Here is a 27,992-nt window from a genome sequence, read left to right on the forward strand (position 1 = left end):
TTCAATGAAAAAAATTACGTATGACTGACAAAGTTTAGTGTGCACTATTTATGGCGGATCTCAACAGCCTACGTCCACCCTTCACCACTGGGAGATAGGTGTCAATAGATTTGAAATGCACTTTCTGATTCCACAAGGCCTATTATACTGTTAACGAAGATGAACTTGACCTCAAATATTTGTATCACAAATAAAAAACACATATTAAGGCATTTAATATTAGTATTTATTGCCTTTGGATATAATTTTCTTAACTTAGTCACGGAAACATTATTAGTACAAGTCAAAAATCTTGTCTTATAACGCATGAAAAATACAAGTAATTTTGTACAAGTTTATTTGTAAAAAAAAAAATTACATAAATTTCGTAACTTTCTCCTGAACTTATTTTAGAATCACCACTTTCACGAAAAATCGTTTCTTATTTCACATCGGGGGTCATCCATGTATGACATTATGACATAAATGGGGCAGGGGGTCTTTCATAATGTGACGATCTGTAACGAAGGAGTTAGGGGTGTGGTCCAGTGTGTAAAGCGCTGGCCTTTCATCCGGCGGCTCCGGGTTCGATTCCGGTCACAATATAATATTTATGTGATTTTCTCAAAGCTTGGGTGTTTGCGATTGTTTTATTTCTACAACTAAACACACTACTGTTTCACTACACTACTGTCATTGAGCCTCATAGCCAGTTGTAGTGTTTAGAATAAGAATATAAGTTAAGAATATAATATATTATGAATATATTGAATAATTGAATCACAAAACCTATAAATATACAAATTTTTTTTGGTGGAGTGGCAATGGTTGGAAGGGAAAATACTGAAAATGAAGTGATGTCATTTATGGACGACCCCTTAACACACTGGGGATATAAAATATAGGGCGACAAAGATATTGCTTTTGATGAATTATCGGATGTCAGCATTCAGGCGTCCGTAATGATTTTACACTCATATTTACTCGATACATAGTAAATAAAGTCGTCCTCCGACAATCCACTGGGCAGACAGATTCACAGGCTTATTGAGGAAAATCAATAGTCTCTTGACATCACAAAACGAAATTGTGCATACAAACTGTATTATTTTTTTTTAAACCTCAGATGCAGTTTTAATTAAATTTCTGCATGGAAAGTATCTGAGTTGGTAGCTTAATTGGTATTGCTTATCTTCCGTATTATGATGGATGTAGGTTCAGGTTCCATTCTATCCAATATTGACAAATGTTTCCGACGTTATTCCAAATTACATATTGTAGTTGCGCCTTCAAAATCGGCTATGTGCATAAATTTCACAAAATAGGTTTTTTGCACAAAATTTTTTTTATTAATTCCTTCTATACCAAGGAAAAAATATAATGATTATGATAACAGGTAGTCTGGAATAACTTTAAAAACTATTTCGATGTTGGAAGCGACAGGCATTGTTTTTAGCCTCTCCTATAAAGTTTTGAAAAATACACATAGCCGATTTTGAAGGCGCAACGACGATATAAAGAATGTCATATTTTTAAATTTTGCTACTATATGCCAATAGGCTTTTATTTTTATTCATTCCTGAATAATGCAGCAACCATAAAGTAACCAATTTAACAGTAAGATTAAAATGTAGCTTTGTTTTTCATCAGCTGTCAATTGTCCGCGCAGTATATTTTCCATTAACCAATAAACTAAATTGTAAATTACCATACAACAGTTCGAAAAAAATGCTGCCTTCTACTATTTCTAAATAAGGCTGAATATTGTTTGAGACGTTCACAGTAATTTAAACAGCTCGTCTCAATATATTAAACAAATTAACGTTTCTCTCACCGTGCTAATAAGTTCCATTCCGCCCTGTGTAGTCACATTGCGTTACTGTTCAAGTTTCACAGGATTTTAAAATTTCAAATGCCGGTTTTACTAGCATATATACATTTCATTGGTATTTAATTTGTCGACGATTCTGGAAATAGCTTAACAGCATACTACACGTGTAACGTAACATGACTAGACAACACAGAGCGGGGAATCTTAAATAGCATGAAGTCCGCATATTGAAAATCATCTCAACTGGGATATAATCATAAAGCAAAACCGGGCTCAATGTTGCATTTTTCTTATGTGCGCATAGGTGATGTCATACCTGAACAGTGACATCACGCGACTAGCTAAAATGAATGACAGTGACATTTTAGTACTATACCTGCACCACATGCCGCATTCGGGCTGTGTGTGGGGGTACATTAAATTATGCATGTTTTGTGAATACAACACGACACATTCAACATGTTGCAGTCGAGACGAGTTTAAAAATGTGGCCCGGTTAAGTGAAAAACAGCGGCAAAATTCCAAACGCATTTCATAATACTATTATTGTAATATTTCTGTCGTCTTCTAAATCCATGAGACTCGTTACAATAAAATGAAGGTAATTAAAAGAAAATTTTTGATAGAATCACTTTAAAATTTAATAAGATAAGGGTCATACGACTAGATAGTACAAGATTTTAATGCCTAACCTAAGTGAAGAATAATAAAGAACACACTTTTAACAAAAATCCTTCACATATTACATGTCTAAAGGCCAGATGCATAGTCATAAGTGACGTAAGTGCTAGATGTTTGGTCATACTCGAAATCAGCCTTTTTGTTATTACTGACACTACTAAATATAAACAGAATTGAGAAACGCAAGTGACAGCTGCCATACACAGAATTCAAGCAAACATATTATAATTATCTAGCTTGAATTTCGCATTTTATCTTGAGAGGATGTGAGGAAGAAATAAACGAAACTATATTATTTGCATTTTATAATGTGTGATATAAGTATTAGACTATAGCGTGTCATAAGTCTACCACTCTTATGTTAGTTAGGATATTTTAACGTGGATGTCTCTGCATCTGGCCATAATGAATATTTTATTTTCTTGAATTCCATTTACCTACAATATTTGATTACTGAATTATTACACTGAATGTGTGGCGTTGGTCACTAGTCACCTTATTTTGGCTATATATAAGTATATATAAGACTATGCATCTGGACTGAAGAGAAATTTGTCAATTTTATTGGAGACAATTTTCAAGCATTCAATCTGTTGTATTAAAGACATATGCCACTATTACTCCAATGCATTTGGAATAATGCCACTTATAGAGATATTTGTATTATCAATACCCTAGTTCAATTCGGAAACAACCCAAAAAAAAACCTTGTTGCAAAAGTTCTTATTTTAGTGTAATAGAATTTACCAGTGCTCAATAAAATTGATTGATCCCAGAAGGGATTATTCGATTTCATGAAACATTCAAGAAATTCTTCTATCTCGAATGGCACTATTATACCCATACATTATATCATGGCTGAAAGCACCTTAGCAGCGTTTGGTGAAACTATAGAATCCCCCACTTCCATCTTTTAGTATAAGTCTGTTTTCATTATAAAATCGCAACCATGACATGTTAGTTGTAGAATAACTTAAAAACATGAATTTTCGAGTTGTGTCCGTATAGAATTAGGGTATAGTAATGGTGACGCAGTCACTCATGTTTAAAGATCATTAAAACTACACACGTTCCGGAGAAGAAATCAAATTAAATGCACGCATGCGAGGCGATTATGTTAATATAGTCTCGGAAAAGATTCAACATCGTATCACGTCACTCGCCAAATGTGGAACGCACTTAAGTCTTTTGAGGGGTTCACAATGGCGCGGCGGCTCTTGATTCAGGCCAACAGTCACGACTGCTGTCGTCTGAGAGAAGCTCCGCGGGGTCAGTAAGGCGAGTAGAACGTTCCCCGGCGATAAGACCTGCCAACACGACAAATTCATTAGTTAAAATTTCATTGCCGGGCACATTCGAGAGATTTGTACTTATGCAAGACCATTCTATCACGGTAATTATAGTGATAAATCAATACACAGATTGAACTACTGATTATATGGCACACAAGGGACATCTAGCAACAGAAAAGGAAGCATGCAATTTGAAACGATTACCAATACTTTACATTTTAAATTGTTTTAGTTAATTGATACTAAGCTAAAAAAACAAAGAAACAGAATTTTTTTAAATTGAAATATACTGTTATAAAATTGTGTATTCGATGTAGGCTCAATAAAATGTATATAATATGTAACTTGTAATAAACGTGTATAATATGTAACCTTTTTATTTTATAGAAATATTAATGTTTTATTAAATTATACAAAAATCTCTGATAAAATAATAAAAATTAATCTTAAAATAAAATTGAAAGCCTTCAATGAATGCACATTTTAAATAATAAGTATCTTTATTTTAAACTATTTATTCTTCTTTCAAATGTTTTGATATTTCCGACTATGTCCGATCATAATAAGATCATATGGGCCTCCACAGAGTGGAGGTTTGTATTAACAGATTTTGTTTTTACGAGAAATGGATGTCAGCCACTTGCTCAACCTATTAGGTCCATACTCTGACTCATACACAAATTGAAAAACAATATGTGTACTTGTCAGACCCAGGATTCGAGCCTGGGACCCACAACGCTATACGTCGACGATTAAAGCCGCGCGGCCATCTTCGACTGTTAGATATACATACATCGATTAATTAATGTAACATTTTAAAATTCATACAATCAATAAATTGTATTAAATTGCACGCCTCATTCTGTATTTAACTGTCATTTCATTACGCTTTTACGAAATATGTTATTGATTTATCACCATAGTTACTGGCTAAAATAATATCACAGGTCTGCCAGGAGCGTCACTACTTATAAAATTAAATACCGCATTGACCTGAATATAATATAACAACTTCTGTATGTGAAATTGACATATTATTATGGAGACAGTATCATCCCTAATACCGTATATAAACATACAATATTTTTACAGCATATACAGCGTTTACATACAGGTGTATTCTGCGTACAATAACTCTCCTTCACTAAAAACCTGTACACTAACCTATCAATATACAATTCTACAAATTCAGATTTGTACTAATTAACCTTGCATTATATTCAAGACAATACGGTACTTACAATTTAGATTCTACTTTTAGAAAAATTAGACTTACAGCGCCTGTACACGTGCATGGATTTACTGGCAGCGATAGTGTGTATTTTAAACTATCGTGACAATAACTGTTGACACGTAAAAATGCTGACTGTCTCTCCAATCTCATTTTTCAAGAGTAAGCGAGACGCGATGTTATCATTAAATTTTATGGTACTACAGGACGTAAAAATCGGTTAACCTTAAAATGAGTTTCCGCAGTGTAGTTAGTTTTTTGCCGGCAGGTTCGCCACTATCGTTCTACTGCGCAGATCGAATCGCATGAAAATTCAGAAGCTTCCATGCATGGAATCTTGCAACTGCAGGATAATACATGTTTACACATACATTTTCTTGTTACGGCCGCGATAATACATACTGCCAGCAGTAAATCCAAACATGTGTAACGGGGTATTATGCTATGGTGCTGTGGTTACTATACAAAACGAACTATAGATGTGATTTAAAAGCAGTCGTGACTGTAGGTTAACGTAGCCAGGTCGCGCGATTCTCCATCTTGTAGGTCTATCAAACGTGCTGCCAATCGGATAACACACATCTGTCATTGTTGTTTATATGTTCATGCAGGTTGCCAATAAATAATTCACAAAAATAACCTTTAAACCACCCACTTTATTTTTTAAAACAATTTTATAAACATCAACACATCATACGAAACAATATAATAAAAAATCACTCGAAACATCAATCAATTCAATCAAAAAACAAGCGAAACCACTTTAACGATATCATTAAACATACTTAGCTAAAGTAATCTATCGTTAAATTAAGAGTATGGAATAAAGTAAATTGACTTTCGCGTTTCCAGAATTAAATTACAATTTTATATTTGGGATAAGAATCCTTGCATATACAACTACTGTTGGGATGTCACTAGATTCGAGAATAAAAATAATGTCAGTGTTGCCATTATTCATTTCTCATTATTCATCATTATTGCTAAAGAAAAATATCCTAACATAAACAGGTTTTAATTAATGAGAAATTAATTTCAAATTAAGTGTTTACTCATAAAAAATCACTCGAAACATCAATCAATTCAATCAAAAAACAAGCGAAACCACTTTAACGATATCATTAAACATACTTAGCTAAAGTAATCTATCGTTAAATTAAGAGTATGGAATAAAGTAAATTGACTTTCGCGTTTCCAGAATTAAATTACAATTTTATATTTGGGATAAGAATCCTTGCATATACAACTACTGTTGGGATGTCACTAGATTCGAGAATAAAAATAATGTCAGTGTTGCCATTATTCATTTCTCATTATTCATCATTATTGCTAAAGAAAAATATCCTAACATAAACAGGTTTTAATTAATGAGAAATTAATTTCAAATTAAGTGTTTACTCTTACTAGGTATAAAATAAAATATATTATAAAAACAACATACCTATCAGTAGCGAAGGGTGGAGGTAGACTGTTAAGATCCGCCATAAATAGTGTACATTAAACTTTGTTAGTCATATGTATTTGTTTTTATTGAACTAAGACGACAATTTAGAGATAGTGTTGGTTTGTTTTTAAAAATCCATTAAACCCTGCCTCAACCAAACCATAATAGTTTTGATATACTTTGGACGATACAACAAAATTGTGCACACTTTTTCATTTATACTTATTTGTTTTTGTTGGATTGAGAGTACATATTACAGATATTGTTGGTTCATTTTTTTAAATTCATTAAGCCCTGCCCAAACTAAACTACAATAGATAAAAAATATAATTTTATCTATAAAATATCCAAAGATATGTATGATTTAATTGTATAATTTAAAATATTTTATAGACAAATATTTTTTTACTATTATCTATTATGGCTTAGTTTTCGCACGGTTTAATTGAATTTTAAAAACTAACCGGCACCCTCTTTATAAATTGTAGCTTATTTTAATGAAAACAAATACATATGACTGAAGTTATGGGCGCACTATTTATGGCGGATCTTAACAGCTAACCTCCACCCTTCGCCACTAATACCTAACATATAAGTTTATAAAATTGAGGATTATAAATAATATTAATATTTTTTGATTTTTCAGTATTATTATAAGCGTTAGCAAAACAAAACGATTTTAAATAAAATTAAAATCATTAGATAACCTACATAGCTATCAAAACTACAAGCGTTTTTATTAAAAAAAACATTCATATAAAACATCTATAATTCCCGGAATGTGAGGAAATATTTTACGATGACAATACTGTCGATACAATGTGATTTGTTGCTGTTTGACGTTTTAAAAGCGGAAATCACATATGTTGACGGCTTTTGAAAATAACTGTTTTGTAAAAAATGTATATATACCTAATAAACAGTTGATTTCACTTAAAAATTAAAAAAATTTTAAATAATAAATATTTATATATATTTCGTTTATAAACTTAAGTTTGAAAGTATTTAATTAATAAATAGATTCCACAAAAATGAATGTTTTATTTTTCCCCTGGCTGTTCTGTTCTGTTTTGTCCGGTTACCGCAGCATAGAAGTGGCAAGGACAGTGTATGAGTATTTTAAACATAACACGTACAAGGCATTTCAAGAGTAGTGCGAATTGATTTTTTATTTCGTCCGCAAGTAATGAAACTACACTATGAAAAATGGTGACACGCTATTTGTAATTATTGGGTCTGTAATTATAACTAATATATTTATGAAGACAACTAGCACCACACTTTGGAAAAATACAAAAGATCATAGTGTGTATTTTCTAACATTTTCCTGCACTACAAATATATTATAATACATTGGTTGTGTATTGTTGTTTTTCCATTTGTCATCATTGTTTACCTCCGCCTGACAGGCACTCTTAGTCACTGTGGCACGCTATATTGGAAAGTTACCGATAGGTAGTATAATTATTTTTGATATATTTTATCCAACTAAGGGAATGTATTCAAAAATAAATCTCTAAAAAATAATATAAAATATAATTCAATTTATTTTAAATATAAATCTTATTGAAAAACAATGGAGCACCAAAATCAATCACAAGAATAAAAATTTTGTCAAAAAATATCCTAGTCAGTTATTTATATAAATTGTAAATAGTTTTTAGGAAAAGAGCATTTATTTTTTGGCTTCAATCAGCGTTTCCCATAGTTCAGTGAGTAGATATTTTAGCGAGATAGGCGAAAATAATCACCGACATTGCTAAAACTACTTTTATAACGAGGCATGGAAAGGTGAATGATGGTCATAATGTGGGAAGACCACAAAAGAAGCTAATGGATGGCGGATAGTAGTGCACGGTGTGCTAGAGGTCACCAAGACGACGAAATGGCGATGGGCCGGACGTGTCGCTTGTCGTGGACAGATGCAGGGTAGTAAGACTGCCCTTAAACCCACTACATTGACAAACTTATCAAATTTGGCAGATATAAGAGCTAGAGGATTGATATATAAATAGGATACACCTTTTTCATATGCTATTTTAACACAGGCACGTTTTCCAGAATTTGTCACGACACAGATGTCGGACCAAAAATTTTTAAAAATAAACCTCATGGCAAAGTATGTAGAGTCCATTTTAAATACCATAATATTATGCATGCATTAATAAACATTTAGCAATATAACTGCAGACGCATCAGCAGAAAAGGAAAACAATGATATACTTTTACAAATTTATGGAGTTTGGAAATTGACCCTTATTGCAGATAGAGTTATTTAACAATTGTGGTCATGGGAATTCATCTGTTTACGAATGTATAAAATCTCTGAGTTTTATTTATTTATGTTATTTCATCCCATTAATTACATATATGGATGTCATCTACTCCAGTATTTAATCATGTCAGTGGTAAGAACTGTCAAAAAATACTAAACTTAATGAGTTTGGGAAACGCTGCTCTAGCCCCCTATGAATCGCGAGCAGTAAATAGTTGTAGCGTACGACAGCAGGTTAAAAAATTTAACGGCATGAAATTTCGCTTGGGTTTATTGATTGAAAGAGTGAATATGATGGAGTTACAACAATTTGGATTGGTGTGGTGTGTTTGCTACCTCGGTCTGCGCGAGGATCGGAAGTTTCCTCCGAAAGGGGAGCGGCCGCCCCTCCCCCGGCCGCGACTCCCTCGGGGGAAGCGGTTGGTGGTTGTCAGGCCGGGCTTATTGGTGCGTTTGGGCATCACCTGCAAAGACAAACGATACATATTTATTAACCGTATTCAACATTACGCAATGACATCATTAAAATTATTTCCAATCCAATATATCCAATATCCAATCGAAAGCAACTTCACTATAAGTCACAGCCTTATGAGTGTTCCATAAATACACTTACATTAATTTCTTTAAAAAAATAATGAATTTACACTTGCCGGTGACGCAATAAACAAGGGTTAGGATTCAAATATATTATGATCACGTTATATGTCGTCACGTGCTGTCGCAGTAAGGTGCCGCTACGGGAAAAAAGTTTGTGATATTGTTTTTCTTGGTATTTAAAATGTTATCAGACTGATGATGCTCCCATCCTATAGCACATTTTGACCCTTTAAATTAAACGAACATTGTCAAAAATCTGCCGAAATCACCAGAACAACAATGAGGTCACCTCACGCGTACCGCGCTGCATCGACACCCGATGAACATTTTATTGTTATCATTTTCTACATGCCTACACATTTTTGACTCATGTCAAAATCGCGTGTTCTTTGTTTTTAGTGATGGATTTTCTATGAAATTTGTATCTGTTATCTATGGTCTGCGGGTTGGGTTCTGTTCAAAATATTATCTATGGATGCAATATCGCAAGTAATTTGAACGTACCCACACATAGAAACTGTTAAAACTAATTGAAATTAGCATGGATAATAATTCAAAATACTAATGCATTAGAGTTAGCACTCTCCATCATTGAATTTATAGAGATAGTGATCATTCAAAATAGTATGCGGAATGACGTGAGCATAGACTAAATTTTTCGCCGTACCAGCATGTGACAGTATGTGATGTGATCATAATGTAATAGCAGCATTACCTGTATTTTAAAACTGTTGGATTGGGCAATTTGATCAATTACAGGTATGAACTAGCGTACCTTAATCTGTCGTCCTCTGAAGAGTGATTCGTCCATGGCTTGTGCTGTCTGCACGCTGTCCTTGTCACCAAACTCGACGTACGCAAAACCTTTTGGATGCCCATCGAATTTGTTACATAATATTGTCACCCTGAAATGCAAAAAAACATTACACATTATGAATATGTTAACAAATCTTGCTACGGTTCACAGACCAGAGATGACCTTATTAATGTAGATGTTAATACCAACACAACGATATTTACACTAATGTGACGAGGAGGGCAGATATTAACCTGAGTGGCGGTAGGCTGTGGTGATGTGACATAAATAGTGCACGCTAAACTCTGACAGCCATACTTATTTGTTTTTATTGAATTAAGAGTACAAATTTTAGATGGTGCTGGTTAGTTTTTAAAATTCAATTAAACCCTGCCTAAACTAAGCCATCATAGTGGAGGCAGGCTGTGGAGACCCGACAAAAATAGTGTACATTTAGTCAGTCGTACTTATTTGTTTTCATTGAATTAAGAGTACAAATTGCAGATGGTGTTACAGTAAAACCTGGTTAGTAAGAACACTGATAATTCGAAATTCGCCGTAATTCGAAATTTTCCCGAAAAAAAAGTCCCTTGAACATTATTTTCATATAAAACCATGCCTTTAATTCGAATTTCGTAATTCAAAATGATTTCAGAGTCCCTGGCATACAAAAATATTCAATAAATCGTAATAAAGTACACTATTTCATGAGCCAGTCATTAAAAATTGTGAGACTTTTCTTAAAAAATCAAAAATTACTTATTTTGAGGTAATAAAAATAATCCTGACATTTTATGATCCAATTCGGTAGGCACATCTATGATCGGAAACAAAATTAATGAAAATCAAAAATTTAATATTTCCCCCCATACATTTTATAATTTGTAATTCGAATTTTTTTTCGAATTTCGGTCCCATGGAATTTGTATTAACGAGGTTTTACTGTATGTAGTGACTTACTCCTGGACTTCCCGTCTTCAATGGGGAGCCGGAATAAAGTTTTGTAGGCCTAAGCGTGACGCTTGGTCACATAGTCAATTAACAGAATATGAAAGACTTATGACGTATCACTTGGCTATCTGGATAAAAAGGAATATGTTAGATTTAGAATGCTAATTATAGTATGTACCTAGATATAAAATTTCAACCTAATAGCTTTAAGGCGAAGTCTTCACTGAGCCTTTTATAAAGAGGCACCTAGCGGAAAAATACGAAGCTTGCAATTTGAGACATTTTTTTGATAATTTACAATTTCAAATGTATTAATGAATAAATATGCATCTGAAAACATTAAAAATAAAAATATTTTTTATTTTAAGTCAAAGACAAACTTACAATTGTAAAAAATGTAATAAAATGTGAATTTGTTCTATCGGTCCGCACCCTATTATTACATATATTTTATGGTCATATTTATTATTAAAATTTAGTTTATTAAGTTTTCTAAGCATCACCTAAGCGATTTTTGACTAATTCATAGTTTTAATATTTTTTATATCTATTTTAAAAAACATCGATTTTTATAAAAAATATAAATGTGTATAACTTGAAATCCTTTTTATTTATATTAACACATTTTGAGCGGGAAGGGTATTTCTACCCGCGCGCCGTACTGGTGTTCGACGGCGGGACGGGTAGAAATACCTTTTACGCCGGCTCCACTTGAAGTGCGGGAAAGGTATTTATACCCGATTATTGCATACGAATATTTTATGTCAACGGCTTGAAAATGTTTCAAACTACACACACATCTACAAAAAAAAATAATTTACCGTCGATTCGTTTACTTACACACACACTCTTGCGCAGCCCATATGAGAGCTTGTGCGTAATAAGGAAATTTGTTTAGAGTCAATAAATCAGCGAACTATATTTCTGTAGACGATAAGAATGCTAAAACTATATGCGTCTTCTTTTTACACTTGTTTATTTTTTGATGGGTGAGGAGGAAAACAACATTTTGTGAAATATCGATGTATTCTTTAAGCATGGTTTGTTCGCTGTACTGTGAATGCGATTATATGTATATTTTTATGATGTGTGATAAATACTATGCCTCCTTTTCATACTATATATCAGCCTTTGTGAGCGAGTGAAAAGACGACAATTTGTGATCGACGGAATGCATTCTTCGCACTTGTTGTAAGTGATATTGTGCGGTGCGATAACGCTGGTATGCGAGCGGAGTAATAAATTATAACATGAGTGGAAACCAATGTTATTTAGATGTCTGTAATCTACTACGATCTATATTGAATATCAGTATTGAATTTTCAGTCTTGAAATACGGCGCTATAGAACGGGTGTGTTTTTACAAGTGAAATATATTTAAGTAATCGATATTTTATTTAATCTTTAAAAAATGGCTTCAGACAATTATGAAAGCGATGACGAAATATTTGCCGATAATTTGTCTGCCTATTCTGGTGAAGATTTGCCAGAATTAGGCAGCGACAGTGATAGCGACAGCGATAGTGAAGAGTTTCCTCGCACGAGAAGGGTACCAGTGATACCGTTACAAATCAGTGATTCTGAAGACAGTGAAGTGGAGGAAGAGGAAGTCATGGAATGGTCTGAAATAGACAACCCACCGCATATTGAACCATTTTTAGGTAACGTTGGTGTTTGCGTCGCACCAAACAATTCTGAAAATGTGATGGATATAGGTAGTTAGTTTATTTATTGGAGATGATTTACTTAGCATGATGGTAGAAGAAAGCAATCGATACCGCACACAAAATGAATCCCGAATCAAGAAAATTAAGAAATCTATCAAATGGAAGCCTGTAAATATTGGTGAGATGAAAAAATTCCTCGGACTAATTTTGCTTATGGGACAAGTTCGAAAAGACACAAGAGATGATTATTGGTCTACTGATCCGAGTATAGAAACACCAATATATTCTAAAACAATGAGTCGTGATCGTTTTAGACAAATTTGGCAATCGTGGCACTTTTCAAATAACGATATCATTACGGATTCTAGCGATCGCCTCGAAAAGATTAGGCCAATTATGACATACCTAATACTGAGGTTTTCTTCGGTTTATAAGCCTCAAAGGGAACTTTCTTTAGATGAAGGTATTATACCCTGGCGGGGAAGACTTGTATTTAAAGTCTATAATGCATCTAAGATAATAAAATACGGTATCCTAGTGCGCATGGTCAGTGAAGCCACTACGGGATACATCTGTAATCTGATCATTTACAGTGGGCAAGGAAGACCACTATTAGACACCATCCAATTGCTTCTTGGTCCGTATTTAAATTTGTGGCATCATGTCTATATGGATAATTATTATAATAGTGTAAAAACCAGTGAAGCACTTTTAGAAAATAAAATTAGGATGTGTGGAACAATGCGAATAAACCGAGGCTTCCCAGAATGTTTTAAACACGTCAATCTTAGTGCAGGACAGAGTATTTTCCGTCGGCGAAAGGATGTATTGTTACAACTCTGGAAATCAAAGAGAGATGTTCGAATGATTTCAACAATACATCCATCTACCATTTTAGAGAGTCACAACATCGATTGGAATACGAGACTACACATTTGGAAACCGCTATGTGTTATAGAATACAATAAATACATGAAAGGGGTTGACCGTGCGGATCAGTATCTCTCTTACTACTCGATCATACGAAGAACAAAAAAATAGACAAAAGAGTTGTCATGTATTTGTTAAATTGTGCTTTTTTTAATTCTTTCAAAGTTTATAAAGTATTAAATCCGACCAAAAGGCTAACTTACAAACAGTTTTTGCGTAGTATAAGCAAATTTTGGATAGCCGACCATATCGTTGAAACCGACGCAATTTTGGAAGAGGCGGGGCCGTCTACATCACGATTACCAAGAAGAGTGGGTAAAAGTGATCATCCTGGTAGGTTATCACTCGATATGAAGAAGCATCGAATGATAAAAATTGTTACAGATGGTAAAAAAAATACCCACAAAGACAGTGTCGAGTGTGTTCGGTGCACAAAAAGAAAAGTTTAACTAGTTATATGTGTACATTTTGTGACGTCCCCCTACACAGGGGTGAGTGTTTTCATAAATATCATACTTTATCCAAATATTAGAATAATAATTTTTGTGCGGGAATTTAATTATAGTGAATGGAATATTTTTTACGAAACCTTCCTGTAAATATGTGATTAGCACCATGTACTTATGTTATTTTAAACAATTTGTCAACACAGCACTGAGGAGCAATATATGGTGAGTGTGAATTCCAAATTTCATTAAAAAATAACTGATAGTTTGGAAGATAGAGCGATTTTTGTAAAATTCGATTTTATTTCAATTTCCGCTGGTTTTCGCCCGCTGCGTTTACCTGTGCCTTTGTACTGAGGCCCGCGCAAAATGTGTTAATATAAATATTTTATTTATACTTATAAAAATAATTGATTTGATATAAATAAAAAGGATTTCAAGTTATACACATTTATATTTTTTATAAAAATCGATGTTTTTTAAAATAGATATAAAAAATATTAAAACTATGAATTAGTCAAAAATCGTTTAGGTGATGCTTAGAAAACTTAATAAACTAAATTTTAATAATAAATATGACCATAAAATATATGTAATAATAGGGTGCGGACCGATAGAACAAATTCACATTTTATTACATTTTTTACAATTGTAAGTTTGTCTTTGACTTAAAATAAAAAATATTTTTATTTTTAATGTTTTCAGATACATATTTATTCATTAATACAGTTGAAATTGTAAATTATCAAAAAAATGTCTCAAATTGCAAGCTTCGTATTTTTCCGCTAGGTGCCTCTTTAAAAAAGGCTCAGTGAAGAATTCGCCTTAAGTATAATATTAAGATTTATACCATTAAAATTGTAATTAATTTAGTAATAGAAATAGTTTGTAAATCTATGTAAGATCTTGTTTTATGAGTTTGAAAGAGATGGGTGTAAAAGATGTAAGAGTGGAAGAGAGTTAGCATGAAAGTTCTTTTTGTAGTGACTACTCTCACGCGAGAATTTTTAAAAACATTTAATAACGCAGTCGAAAAAAATACGTAATCACGAACGGACGTGGAATTGAGTTCGTGAACTCGCGCCCCAAAAACAAAAATAATGACGGCCATTAATAACTAGAATATAAGTGATATTATGATATAGTTAATTAACCTTTTTATCGCGACATAATTTCGCTCATGTACTTGTTCGGGCGCGCTGCGATTTTTACGATTCATAAATCATACCGAAACGTCATTAAAAATGTACCTAAAAATCCACTGAGTGGCTCTAGCTATAATAAAACATTCCTTTTAATTTTACAGCATGTGAAAATAAACAAAAAGATCGTAAATTAAGCAACAGAGCTTTAAGAAATTCTGTCATACATAATAAAGCACGCTTGGAGTACATACCGCAGAGTGAAGTGGCCTCTATGATACCGGATAAGTGGTAGACACTTGCGCCGATGATTAATGTTCACACGTTTTTTAACACCAACACAGAACGCACACAATCGTTATTGTTATATTATTTCCTTACAACTTGGTCTCATATTTCAGTCACACCTAATTAATGTTTATGGCTTAACTATATTTCAAAAATTGATTTTGTCATGGTAGTCATAAAAACAGGGCACAGAGCATAAAGCGACATCACATGCTTCACACATAATGTTCGTCATTTTTCTTTTTTTATCTTTAGTAGTTGAAGCAATACACACACGACATCTTCGATATGGTTTTGTTTTATTTACTGTTGGAGGAATTTTACGGGGTAAATGTCTTAGGAGTTCTGTTTTTAAAATTCTTTTTGGGTTATTAACTACACGAGTAGTTTGTGATGTCGATGGTCTTGAGGCACTGCCATATGTTTCGATTAATTGCCGGATTACGTTTAATTGAAATTCAGCTAAACTAATTTTTTTACCGGTGATAACTTTGTAAAGTATGCTACTATTTAATAAAAATAAATCTATGATGTGGAATCCAACCTTTTTATACCACTTAAGACTCTTTCGCATACACGAGAGGCTGCTCAACATCATGTCAGCTTTGTCTACCGTGCCCATATTTTTATTATAATCCACAACGCATTGTGGTTTTATAATGGGTTGTCCTGTGGCCCTATTAATTTTATCTGTCGGTACCATGGAGTCATCGTGCATGGTACTGATCATATGCACTTCCCGCCTATCATGCCATTTTAACACGAGCAATGGGCCACGGTTAAGAGATTTTACTTGTCCTTTCTTCAGTTTATCAAATTTTGGCATTGACTTTCGTGTTTTACGTACCGTGCCGCAAGCATTTGTCTTTTTTTTATGTAGAAACTGAAATAATTCTGGGCTGCTGTACCAATTATCACAAAATAGTTTATGCCCTTTACCAAAATAATCCTTCATCAAAGTGGTGACAACAGCCCCAGATATTCCCAAAAGTTCACTATCACTTATTTCGGTTTCTACACCACAATAAATAATAAAGTCTAAAATATAACCGGTTTCCACATCACAAATCACAAATAATTTGATTCCAAACCTATGTCTTTTTGACGGTATAAATTGTTTGAATATTAATCTCCCTTTAAAAACAATGATACTTTCGTCGATGCAGAGATTTTCGTTTGGTAGCATTGTTTCTTTGAATATTTTTCTGCAGTGGTCAAGAAGTGAGCGCACTTTATAAAGACGATCTCCAGTAGGGATTTGGGTATCAGAGTAATGTAGCATTTGTAGAATCAACTCATACCGATCTCTTATCATAGTTTGGCCAAATATTTTAGAATTTAATAATGGATCAGCACTCCAATGTTCTTCAATTGTGAGATGGCGATTTCTTGTCATCAACATTGATACAGCATAAAAAACATACATCTCTTCTGGGCATGTATCATACCAGGCATGGATCCTTGCATTCGGAGTGTGGGCTTGTGTGTTGAGCATATGGTTGTGGTAATTATTTGTATGGTTAACTATGGTATTCATTATTGTTTTGTTAAGAAAATGACGAAAAAATTCCATTTCTGTGGAATTTTCATTGAGCTGTACACTAGGGTTAACGCCTGAGTTGAAACTATCAAAATCGTATGTGATCGGCACGAAGGGACCCGCAGTCCACGATTGGAGTAAACTGTCTGGTGCTGCACTGGTAGACGGTTCAGCCACTCCTTCATCACTGCCTATATTGGAAGGCTCGTCAACATCGTCGGGATGTTCTACTAGCGCAGCTTCTTCATTATCACTTTCCATCTCATAGTCCGAATCCAAACATTCAACATCAGGGATAGACATTTTTATTTAAACACTAAATATGCTATTATAACTTAACAGTTTTGAGGAAATTTAAAGTTTTAATTCACTACACAATAATATTAAATTTTAATCTTAGTTCTTTATTCGACTAAAATGAGAAGAATTTTAATCATCACTTTCCTTGAAATAAAAATGAGTGGCCGTGAATTTTGAAAATCTATTCTACATTTTTTAATTTAAATTTAAATATTTTACAGATTATTATTTACTTATTCTCAATTTTTCGTATGTATTTCCATACAGTACAAAAGATTTATTATAGGAATTTTAAATTATTTATGTGTTAATAATTTCGTTTTCACTTTACAACCACTGATTTAATTCATAAAATCACTTTTCATTTAAAGAATTAACGCACATAATTAATTATTAACAGAATGGCGCATCAATAATAATTTTATAGAAAACCGTAAAAAACTGTGAAATGTATCAATCACAACACGAAAGCAATCGACTGTTGAAAATTATCACCGCACTAGCCGATTTCATGTATGAGATCATTAACATCAATTCGCGCCGGCGCAAATTGCGCAAAGCAACTAGCGGTAAATTTTGAAACCAATCATTGGAAATCTGTTTTACTCCAATATCGACAGGGTATGTGTCTTTGCTTAATTTCGAATTATCTAAAAAGTCTTATTGAAAAAAAGTCACAGATGTCAGTAAAGGAATAACCCAGCTAGTTTTTCAAACAAATTTCGACTGTATTACTCGCCGAATTACGAAAATACGGAGGTAGAAACTTATGGGCACTTCTGGATGCCCTTAGCGGTGAACGGTTTAACTATCATGGGCATTTCTAGATGCCGTTAGCGGGAGGAGGGTTAAGGAACTAAGTTTAACCCTTTTACTCCCAAGTGATTAAGCCTAGTATATGTGAAAACTCCCAAGCGTTTTTTGCCAAAAAATCGTTGATTTAGTGTTTTTTAAATAAATATTCTACACATGTTTTAAAAATTTGAAACTTTTTTTGTGTGTTCTCAATGGTGTATAAAGCAATAATAATTAATAATATTGATAGTTTACACCAATAAAATAAAAGAAAAAAATAATGTATCAATATTTATTTAGAAATGAACGGATAAAACTATGTTTGAACTACAAAACAAGTGTGACGACATTTTTTTATTTATAATTGATATATCAAATTATATAGTATAATCTATTCTTATCTAGTAAGAGAAAAAAAAATAAACATATTATTATTTCTCTATGAAATAGAATTTTTATAAAGTAATCAAAAAAAAATCGTATAGTGTCAAGGTATTCAAGAATATTATTCAATTCACGAAATCGCACGAGAATTCGATACAGTATTGAGGACCAACTGATATGGGAATGAAGTAATTTCAAAAAATAAGTTTCAAAGCACTAAAACTATTATAATAATATTTATTCATGTATTTTTTCACCATTCTACCAACAGAACAGTGGGCATTCATTGTTCGTTCAGTCAGAGTTCATTAAAATTACAAAATTTATAATTATATGATAAATGAATCATAAAACAACTAAAAGAAACCTCAGAACTTAAAATGTGTCATAAAAATAATGTTTTATTATTTTTATGACCCTCTTTGGCTTCGCATTCCACAGCTAGAGCAATTATTACTTGTAAGTTATTAAGTTATTAGCCCAGATGGAGTTTTCGCATAGGTATGGTGGGCCATGGGAGTAAAAAGGTTAAGGAACTATAGAAACGGTAATAATAAATATCTATGTCACTGTTTAACATAAGTTTCTTTCTTGTAAAAAAAAAAAAATAATCATAGAAAAATACAAAGCCACGTGCTTACCAAAAAAAACAAGGACTTTTATTTAATTAATTTTTGTGAATCCTGAGTTCGACACAGTTCTGAGCTAGCCCAGAACTCGGGACATCTCAGTAGTTTTTTTTAAATTCATTTTACTCCTGCCTAAACAAAACCATAATAGACAAAAAATATTCGTCAATCTATAAAATCTAATATAATGTATGGTTTAATGGCATAATTTTAGATACTTTATAGATAGACGAATAGCCTATTATATGGCTTAGTTGACATAGGGTTTAATACAATTTTAAAACCTAACCAATACCATTTGCCATTTGTATTCTTAGTTCAATGAAAACAAATAAGTATGACATACAAAGTTTAGTGTGCACTATTTATGGCAGATCTTAACAGCCTACCTCCACTCTTCACCGCTGATATTTAAATATACACCCTGACCGTGTTGTAAAACTAAATAAAATAGTGTAGGGTCGTAATTTTGAAACATACTAGTTCCCCCCCCCTCTCCCTTTCAACACCCACTTTTTCTGCACATATTTAAATATTTCGACAGATACGTAATGGAAATTTCATAGCAGCAATGACAACAATTAATTGAAACGACTAGGTGCTAAAGATCAATACATTTACCCATAATCGCTTAGGAATTGAACTGACCAATCGCTTCCCTCACATTTTTACGACCAGTTTACTGGTTCTCAATTGTTTACATGTTAAAATGATAGAGATATAATTGTCTGTATACACGTGGCTCAAACTATCGAGTGTAACATAATACTGGTGAATAAAAACTGTTTAGAGAACTGCCAGCATTCAAGGCGAATACCAAAGATTTTATGGACGGCAAAAGGACGAATATCTAAATTATAATTCCCAAGTATTGTTTGTGCATTTCTTTAGCCACATAGCCAAAAGGCTAAACAATTATTTGGAAAGGATCATCGTCAGCAGAAGCATCAAAGGTTGACACAACAAGTTCGCCTACATAACGGTCTGACTAAGGTCCAGGGTAGGTGCGTTCGGCGGAGCGTTGAGCGCCACGCGCAACTCAAACGTATAACCGTGTGTGAAAATGTTCGTAGACAATAATCTTTTTTTGGTTATACGTTTATACGTTTGAGTTGCGCGCGCCGCTCATCGCTCCGCCGAACGTGCCTACCCTGGACGGGCCTTAGTTAAGAACGCTATAGACTTTTCAACACCCTCAGCAATGAGTCATATAACAAGGACATTTAAAAGGATTCAAATCATAACAGTGTGAGATATGAAAATGGATAAAGCACCAACCACTACGGGGAACTACGGCTTGCAAGCCACGTCTTGCTTATTGGTATAAGTAGGTGTGTGTTGAGTACGTATTTGAGACACGAGAAAAAAGCAGTTGAAGAATATTAAAAATTAAGTATTAACTGCATAGTTTTTAAAAAAGATTTGGAATAAATTTGTTATGGGTACTGTACCTATTGATGGAGCCACATCCATGGAAGTGTTCCTCGAGTTCTTCAGCAGTGGCTCCGTAGTCCACGTTGCCCACGTACACCGATCGATTGTCCACCTCCACCTTCTCCTCACTAGACATGTTCAGGGGGCTGGCTGCAAAACAAACAAAATTTTTGATTCTTGTAATTTTTTTTTATATTCATTCCAGTTGTGTGAAGGTTAAACCTTTTCTATAGAATGATACAAGTTGAATGTAGAGCAAAGCCCCTACTGAAATCGCTGTAATATCGATAATCTGTGGCTTAGTATTTCATAATTATTCAAACAGATGTCAGTGTTTAAATTTTTAGATTATACAAATCAGTGGACGACAGTGGCTAGTAATTTGAGTTTTGAATTGTGAAATTTGTATGTGCAGCCTGTCGATCATGGCCTGATAGAGAGAAAACTAGCTGAAGGCACACAACGGTTAAGGGGCATTGTTTTGTAAATTTTTAAGATAAATTTTATTTTGCTCACTTCCGTGTACTTTTCATGATTTTGTATACAGTCGAACTTGGTTATTAAGGTTATACCTCAGTTGAGGCACGGTATAAAAAGATCGTGGCTAGGCGATACACGGATTGCGGGTGCAAATGATGCATGCAAGAAACAAATTGACGTGTTCCCAGCTCGACGTTCTCTCTCCAAATGGCACAGCGAGTCCAAAATTTCGTCGCGCCTATAGTTGAAAATTATTTGCCGTTTCACTGATGTATCGCCTTAAGAGGAAGATGGGACCGATTGAATTTGCTCGTGATAAACGTTACTTATTATATCAGAGAATAGGTATTTTTAAATGAACGGTCACATAACACAAAAAGTCGCAATTCAAACAAAAATACACAATTCGAATTTTTCCCCGAAACAAGCATGGCATTCATAAACTACAAAAAAAGCTGTTTATTGTAATGAACGCTGGTAAGTACCTACTGACTTCACAAACCTTAGATTTTATACATGTGATTTCAACCATATGCGTGGAAACTTTTTCAATATTGTCGGCGAAAACACCAATTAGGTAGGTACTTAAGATACTTAACTAGCGTCATAAACACAATCCGATCCCGGCGGCATCCTGTCTGGTCGGATTTTATTGCTTAGGGTCGAAATGTTTTTGACACAGTTTAAAGAAAAATTTTGACGATAGCTCGGTATATCCGATAAGTAGCTAGTTATAAAAGTCAATAAATGTATGGAGAAAATCATAAACTAAAATGTCAACGAATATTTCCTCGTTACATCCGAGATCTCGCTATATCTGTGATCGTAATAACCGAGTTCAACTGTATTTCATTAAGAAAAGCCAGGGTGGCTGGCTTCCTATCCGGAGGAGCATGTACAATGGATGAATTCTTCGAGATACCATGGGGAATCCTAATGCCCTAATTAAGGAGCGGACATGGATTATGAAAGTAGTAAGTAGTAATACTGGGGAAAAAGGAACTCACACGCATCTAGGTAGGTGTCCTGATCCGGTACCACTTTGGGTTGCAGGTTATGTATGACATCGGGACAAACAGGATAAATTATAACACAGAAACTTTTGATTTGACAGATTCTCCGCGCGGAGACGTTTAATTTCACTAAATTATACAGACATCGATTATATTACAGAAGGATAAACGTTTTTCAATAGGTTGCCGAGAGCTTTCACTTCACACGGCGCCGACATTTAAGGGCAGGTTTGTTTGTGGCACATTTCATAGTACTGTTTTCCCCCACGGGGACGTATTTACGTATCATTTAATTTAGTTTCGCGGGCACTTCGATATTTATCGCAATATTTATTGATATCCGCGCGTGATTCGAGACGTAATAATTGGGAGGCGGGCGAATACACGCGTCACTTTTTCGCCACCCGCGGCCGAACGCCGGTTAAGTACTTGTGTGTCACACTCACGATCGTAGGTAGATTGGGACTGATCTCTGAAGGGCACGCTTCGTTTCGGCGGGGTCTAGCCTGCTGTGTAGAGGGGCTAGGGGAGCGGGTTACTCGAGAGGTTTTTAAAGCGATGCGTTCGTGACTATCTCAAGGTTGAATGTTATTTGTTATCTTGGGGCGAGCAGGTACCCATGGTCTCGGTTTGAAAAGGATGCCGAGGGGGCGCCTTCGTTTTGCGAAAATGTTTAAATTTTGTGTTTGTAGTGCAGGGGTATTTTAATATTGATGTTAAATTCCTGATACGGCATTCGAGACCTTTTTATGGAGAAGGGTTGTATTTGGTAATAGTAGGTATTAGATTGTAATAGTGTAAAACAAATTATTTATACTTCAAGTTTCGATTACGTGACAATTTGATAATAGGTCTTGAAATTGTTAGTTGAAAGACGAGTGAATACTTACTGATGGAAGGGCTGATGAGACTCATATGTTTGTCCACCTCTGTCTGCAGCATCTTCAGTTTTTCGGCTTCCTCCTCCATCTCGCGGACGCATGCTTTGATCTCCGCCAACTCGGGATCTTCCCGTAACCCGCTAGCATTCTATATCGAACAGAAAAATACAGTTACACCATATTCTGCCAAACATAAGGAGTGGGTTTGTCTTTTCTATGCTACTATATTCCGGACACCATGATACGGCAGAAAAATAAAGCAGATCTAATTTGTGGGGGTTCCGCCCCACAAGTGAATTTATACCAACAGATGTTTTTATGAGGAATGGTTGTTAGCCATTCGCCAAACACAATGGGTTTTTGAACTGAATCAAATATACATTGAAAAACCATATGCTTTCTTTGATCAGCCGCGGCATCGAAGCAGCGACCCACGGCTTCAGACAGCTTAAAAAAACCAATTAAAAAAACGCCACCCTCTATCATTCAATTTAAAATTGGAATTTCACTGATTATCTCTATCCCACATTCTTATTCTATCCCTAAGAACCGGGCCACACCAAGCAACTATTGTTGTCCAGCCAATTACTTAACTGTGGTCTCTCGGGCGACTTGCAAACAACCAAGGAAGCAGCCAAAAGTCTGCTCACTTTCACTTCTGCTGTTTTTGTGGCATAAGAGATTCTTAGAAAAGAAAGATAGGAAGAAAAAAGGATCTGGAGTCATTCTTTCGTTGCTACTCTGTATGGAGTCTTTATCACATTGTATGATGACCTGATGAAGAAATACCAAATTCTTCAACTATGTGATCTCTCTGCGGTGACTTTAGCAGCGTTCAATACATACGAATATATATTTTCATGCATCACAACCAATTGCCTGACTAAATTAGTTGCGCGACCACAGGGCGAGCTCCATATAGATGCATACATTTGATCTGTTTGTGTGATTGGCTGCGCAACCAGAGTTGCCAGTCAATAATTACAACATTACATAAACCTGAAATATTATTTCAGTACTCACATTTCATAATCCTCACCATATTGCAAAACAATCTATTTGTGTGATGCATAACAAGTGAAAAACTCATTTAATAAATTATGAATTTGAAACCAGAAATAAACACTGATTCTCTTGAAAATACGTACGTATATGGTACGTTTATTCTTATGTATATCCAAAGAACTACAGCACACAATACGACTGCCGTAACAGAAACTATTACTGGTATTCGTTTAAGACACTGGCAGAAGCAGATAAAAAATTATATCTTACTGTAATATTAGAATAAACACCTTGCAAATAAGTAGGTAACATCATGTTTTGTTTTGCGTTCAAGTTTCAAATTACCATGTCTGATATTAGTGTCAGTCAGTACAGTGATTATGTGAGGACATGTCATACCTCACATTATGGCTGTTCTTGTTCCGATTTACTAAATTATACATAAGTATTTATAAACTAAGTTTATGAAACATTGGACTATAAAGACGCGCCCAGCGTGTAACGATTAAGGTGGCCATTTATTAAAAAGTAAATCACTTGACACAACCAGTTGTTCAGTGAGGCAGATATTCTTGAATGGCTAAGGCCCTCCTCCCACGGAGCAACTGAAATCCGACGGAACTGAAACTAAAATTCCTACCAGTATCTAGCTAATGTATTTCAATGGCGGCTCGCTAACGGCGAGACTGGGATCTCTGTTTCAAAACGGTAACGAAGAGACGCGACATGCTAGTTGCGCAGTCTCTCAAGTTTCCAGTCACCGTAAAACAGTGGTACCAATGTCAGTAGATTCGGTGAAAAATCATATTTTCTTACCAAAATTGGTAGCACTGCATAACAAGTGTCATGCTATAAAAACCATAACAACCCAAGACGTCAAAAGTACAAAATAAGCAAAATTGAAATAATCCAACTGTATTCCAGTAAACGCAGCAGCGTGCGTGTTATCGGTTTTTGTACAAAACAGCTGATACGTCCAGTTTGACAGTTTGAGGTTATGTGATTATTATTTCAAGTGGGTTTCAGTTGCGCCGTGTGCGAAGCATCACATTGGTCAGTTTATGAGTTCCATCACCGACCAGTTGCGTCAGATTTCAGTTGCGCCGTGGGAGGAGGGCCTTAGGCTTCATTTTTTATGTCCCGGTTGCATTGAAGTACGGCATAATTGTGATGCGGTCCTTGGGCACTTTCCTCCCTGGTACATTACTTTCTTCGCGATGAACAAACGTTTTATGAAGGAGAAGTTTCCAAAACCCGTCTTATCTGCGTTGTATACTTGTACGCAGCGGACTACTGAATTTGACAATCGAATAATGGCGAATTACAAAGCTTGATTTTGTGCTTTCAACTAGTAAAAATAACGGCAGATTATTGTAGTTGTCGAATAATCGAGCGGCGGTTTACTGAGAGTGTACTGTACCTTTTTCTGTCGGCGGAGATGCTTTTCGATCGAATAATTGTTAATGTTAATTTAAATTTTGATATTTTCATACATTTCAATGCATCATTACTACACACTAAGGTTATGTTAGGTTAGATTAGGTTGGGGTAGATTAGGTTAGGTTGGTTTTGGTCTAAAAAGAAAGTTATAAAAGGTCATGCGGTCATCTGCGGCACCATAACCTACCTATATGTGAATTGATTATGAAACTTGCAGTTAGTTTGTTGAGCCATTTTTAGTCGCAGTTATTCCTTATTTCCCCACCCACCTCCTAATTCCTTGGTATTGTCACAAGACCAGGCAAGCGCGGAGTTACATTAATAATTCGAGCGTAAATGCAAGAGATATTCATTTCGATCGACATAGTGGACGTGAGCGGGCCTATAATAGCTTTCCGTCAGCTTTATATAGTGGGACCGTCGGATACTTCTGAATAAGCCGTGATACCGGCTCTCATCTTTTTCAATCATATAATCAATCATTATTCATTAACCTCATTATCATCCATAAACTGTGTATCACCAAGTGCCGCGAACCGGGTGACCCAAAACAAACAATACCGCACGAGTGACAGTGAACCAGACCACGGAGCCATCATAAATCATCAAAAAGGTCAGTGTCTGGCATTCTGTTCAATCGCCGCCACCCCTAGATCCGGACTCCTCATCATCCTTCCAATAATAGTCCACTTGCGAAATGTTCAACCACTAGTACTTATTAATACAAAATAAACCTGTGTAAACAAACATCTGGTATCTACTTAACTAATTAATTTCTTGGAAAAATCTGTTGGTAGATGGAATAAACTATTTTGTGACATTCTGTTTTCAGTATCTTCATACAGCTGAAAATTGATGTAGGTGCTTCAATTGTATATTTATGTGGTAAAAACTACTCGCAGTTGATTTTAACATGTACCCACACATATGTAAGTATTATATTAAATTCTTATACAAATATGTACGTACCTATTTAAAACTACAAATTTACAAAATAAGTAATATAAAGACTTAAAGATAACAGAGAAAACGGTTTATATTTTCACTAACTCTGCTCCGCATCGATTCCGTCCTGTCGGATAAGGGAATGTGACAACTGGATTCCGGACAATTGGACGCCGCACTGTCGTAGACACGTATACAGAACGTAAACGAGGTATTTTAATCAGTTTCTATCTACTATTTAGTAGTTTTAATTCATTTTAATCTTAACATAATGAATTCTTAATTGCGGATTGAGAATTACCATGCCTAAGGCTTTATATAAAATAAAAAACTCTTTTTTCGTTGGAACTTAAACATATGCACGATTAAATCATTATTAACATCTGCATATTTACATTCTCACCAACTATTAAATCATAATATAATCATTTAAATATAAATAATATTATTAAATATTTTTTTTTAAAGTACCTATAAGTACCTAACGTCTATTTATTTTCGATTTCCGTGGCGTCCAGTTGTCCCGGTGCCAAATCGTCCTAGACCCTCGGATAACGGTTAATTGTCAATAGTCGGCAAAATCACAGTAGTGCAAATGCGTTTAGGGTTAAAAATATAAATTATGTTTATACCTCATTCAATACAGCGTCGTCACTCATTTCAACTCCGTTTTTATCTTCGTCCATGCTGTCGGCAGTTGAATTAAACGTATTTTCCATTCTTCAGATCTATCTGCATTTGCCAATTGGGCAGAACTGAAATGCAAAAAAACTACTTTAGGTCAAGTCAAAACAATCATAGTTTGACACGGACTTCGCCGATGCACACTTAACTGTATACAATCACCATTTGCGAATACCGTGTAGCATATATACGACTATAATTTAGCATGTAACTATGATAAATCTACAAAATATTAGTTGTATATCGGAAAAGTGCAGTTTTCGATGAAAATGACAACCGCCTACATCTCGTCCTATACAAACGTCAAGAAGTGACGATATTTATTGTTTACGTGGAATTTCACAGAGCTTGTACGCGACAATGTATCGCTGAATCCACCGATGAAAGTGATCCTTATCAAAACATATCGTTAAATTATACAATGTCCTTTACTAATTTAGGATTACCTAGGATTATGAACTTGGTTATATTGCCGGCACCCGCGCAAGCGAAATACAACCTTTCATAGACAATAGAGCCAACACTAGGGATGTACTAGAATTGAAAATTATCAATATTTTGACATCAATACTACCTACTCTCCAACAAAAAGATTTAGGCAAAAGCCGGAAGGCGCTGTTGTCGACTAAATGAGAGGAGCTTGTTAGTTTATATTGGAATTGCGGTTAAAAATCGGAGGAGCTTGTTAGTTCACAGTTTTAACACGTAGTCAAGAAGATGTTGTTCGAGTATACACATTAAACTAAAATTTAATAGTGTCAATATAAGTTCAATAACAAAGATAACATACATTAAAAACCCAACAATGTTATTTTAAGATAAATGATATTATGACAAATTAATGTAATACATAATACTATCGTTATTACCGAATCAAAAAGCTCGCTCTTTTTAGAATTAGATTAATTG

General features: G+C 34.5%; 1 protein-coding gene and 1 long non-coding RNA gene across 2 annotated transcripts; both read right to left on the reverse strand.

Moving 5' to 3' along the window:
* Positions 1-757: 757 nt before the first annotated feature.
* Pabp2 (poly(A) binding protein nuclear 1) lies at positions 758-27,589 on the reverse strand. The gene is made up of 7 exons (XM_085943640.1): positions 27,530-27,589; positions 27,032-27,154; positions 23,019-23,157; positions 20,653-20,785; positions 10,109-10,238; positions 9,070-9,197; positions 758-3,798 (listed from the first exon to the last, which is right to left on the reverse strand). The coding sequence occupies exons 2-7, from the start codon at positions 27,116-27,118 to the stop codon at positions 3,762-3,764; spliced, it is 654 nt and encodes a 217-aa protein (XP_085799766.1). The 5' UTR covers positions 27,119-27,154; positions 27,530-27,589; the 3' UTR covers positions 758-3,761.
* On the reverse strand, positions 5,652-6,830 carry LOC147074332 (uncharacterized). Its single transcript, XR_015070219.1, has 2 exons — positions 6,146-6,830; positions 5,652-5,803 (listed from the first exon to the last, which is right to left on the reverse strand). It is a non-coding gene; the product is annotated as an uncharacterized LOC147074332 (long non-coding RNA).
* Positions 27,590-27,992: the final 403 nt, after the last annotated feature.

Source organism: Rhyacophila brunnea, unplaced genomic scaffold, assembly GCF_057557595.1.
Source record: "Rhyacophila brunnea isolate RB1 unplaced genomic scaffold, BYU_Rbru_1.0 scaffold_16, whole genome shotgun sequence".
Taxonomy (NCBI): Eukaryota; Metazoa; Arthropoda; class Insecta; order Trichoptera; family Rhyacophilidae; genus Rhyacophila; species Rhyacophila brunnea.

Coding starts and splice junctions, on each gene's coding strand:
- Pabp2 (XM_085943640.1), bottom strand. CDS start 27,118: ATGGAAAATACGTTTAATTCAACTGCCGACAGCATGGACGAAGATAAA. Junction 23,158..27,031: donor ACGACGCTGTATTGAATGAG/GTATAAACATAA, acceptor TGTTCGATATAG/AATGCTAGCGGGTTACGGGA. Junction 10,239..20,652: donor GGATGTGGCTCCATCAATAG/GTACAGTACCCA, acceptor TTTGCATTTCAG/GGTGACAATATTATGTAACA.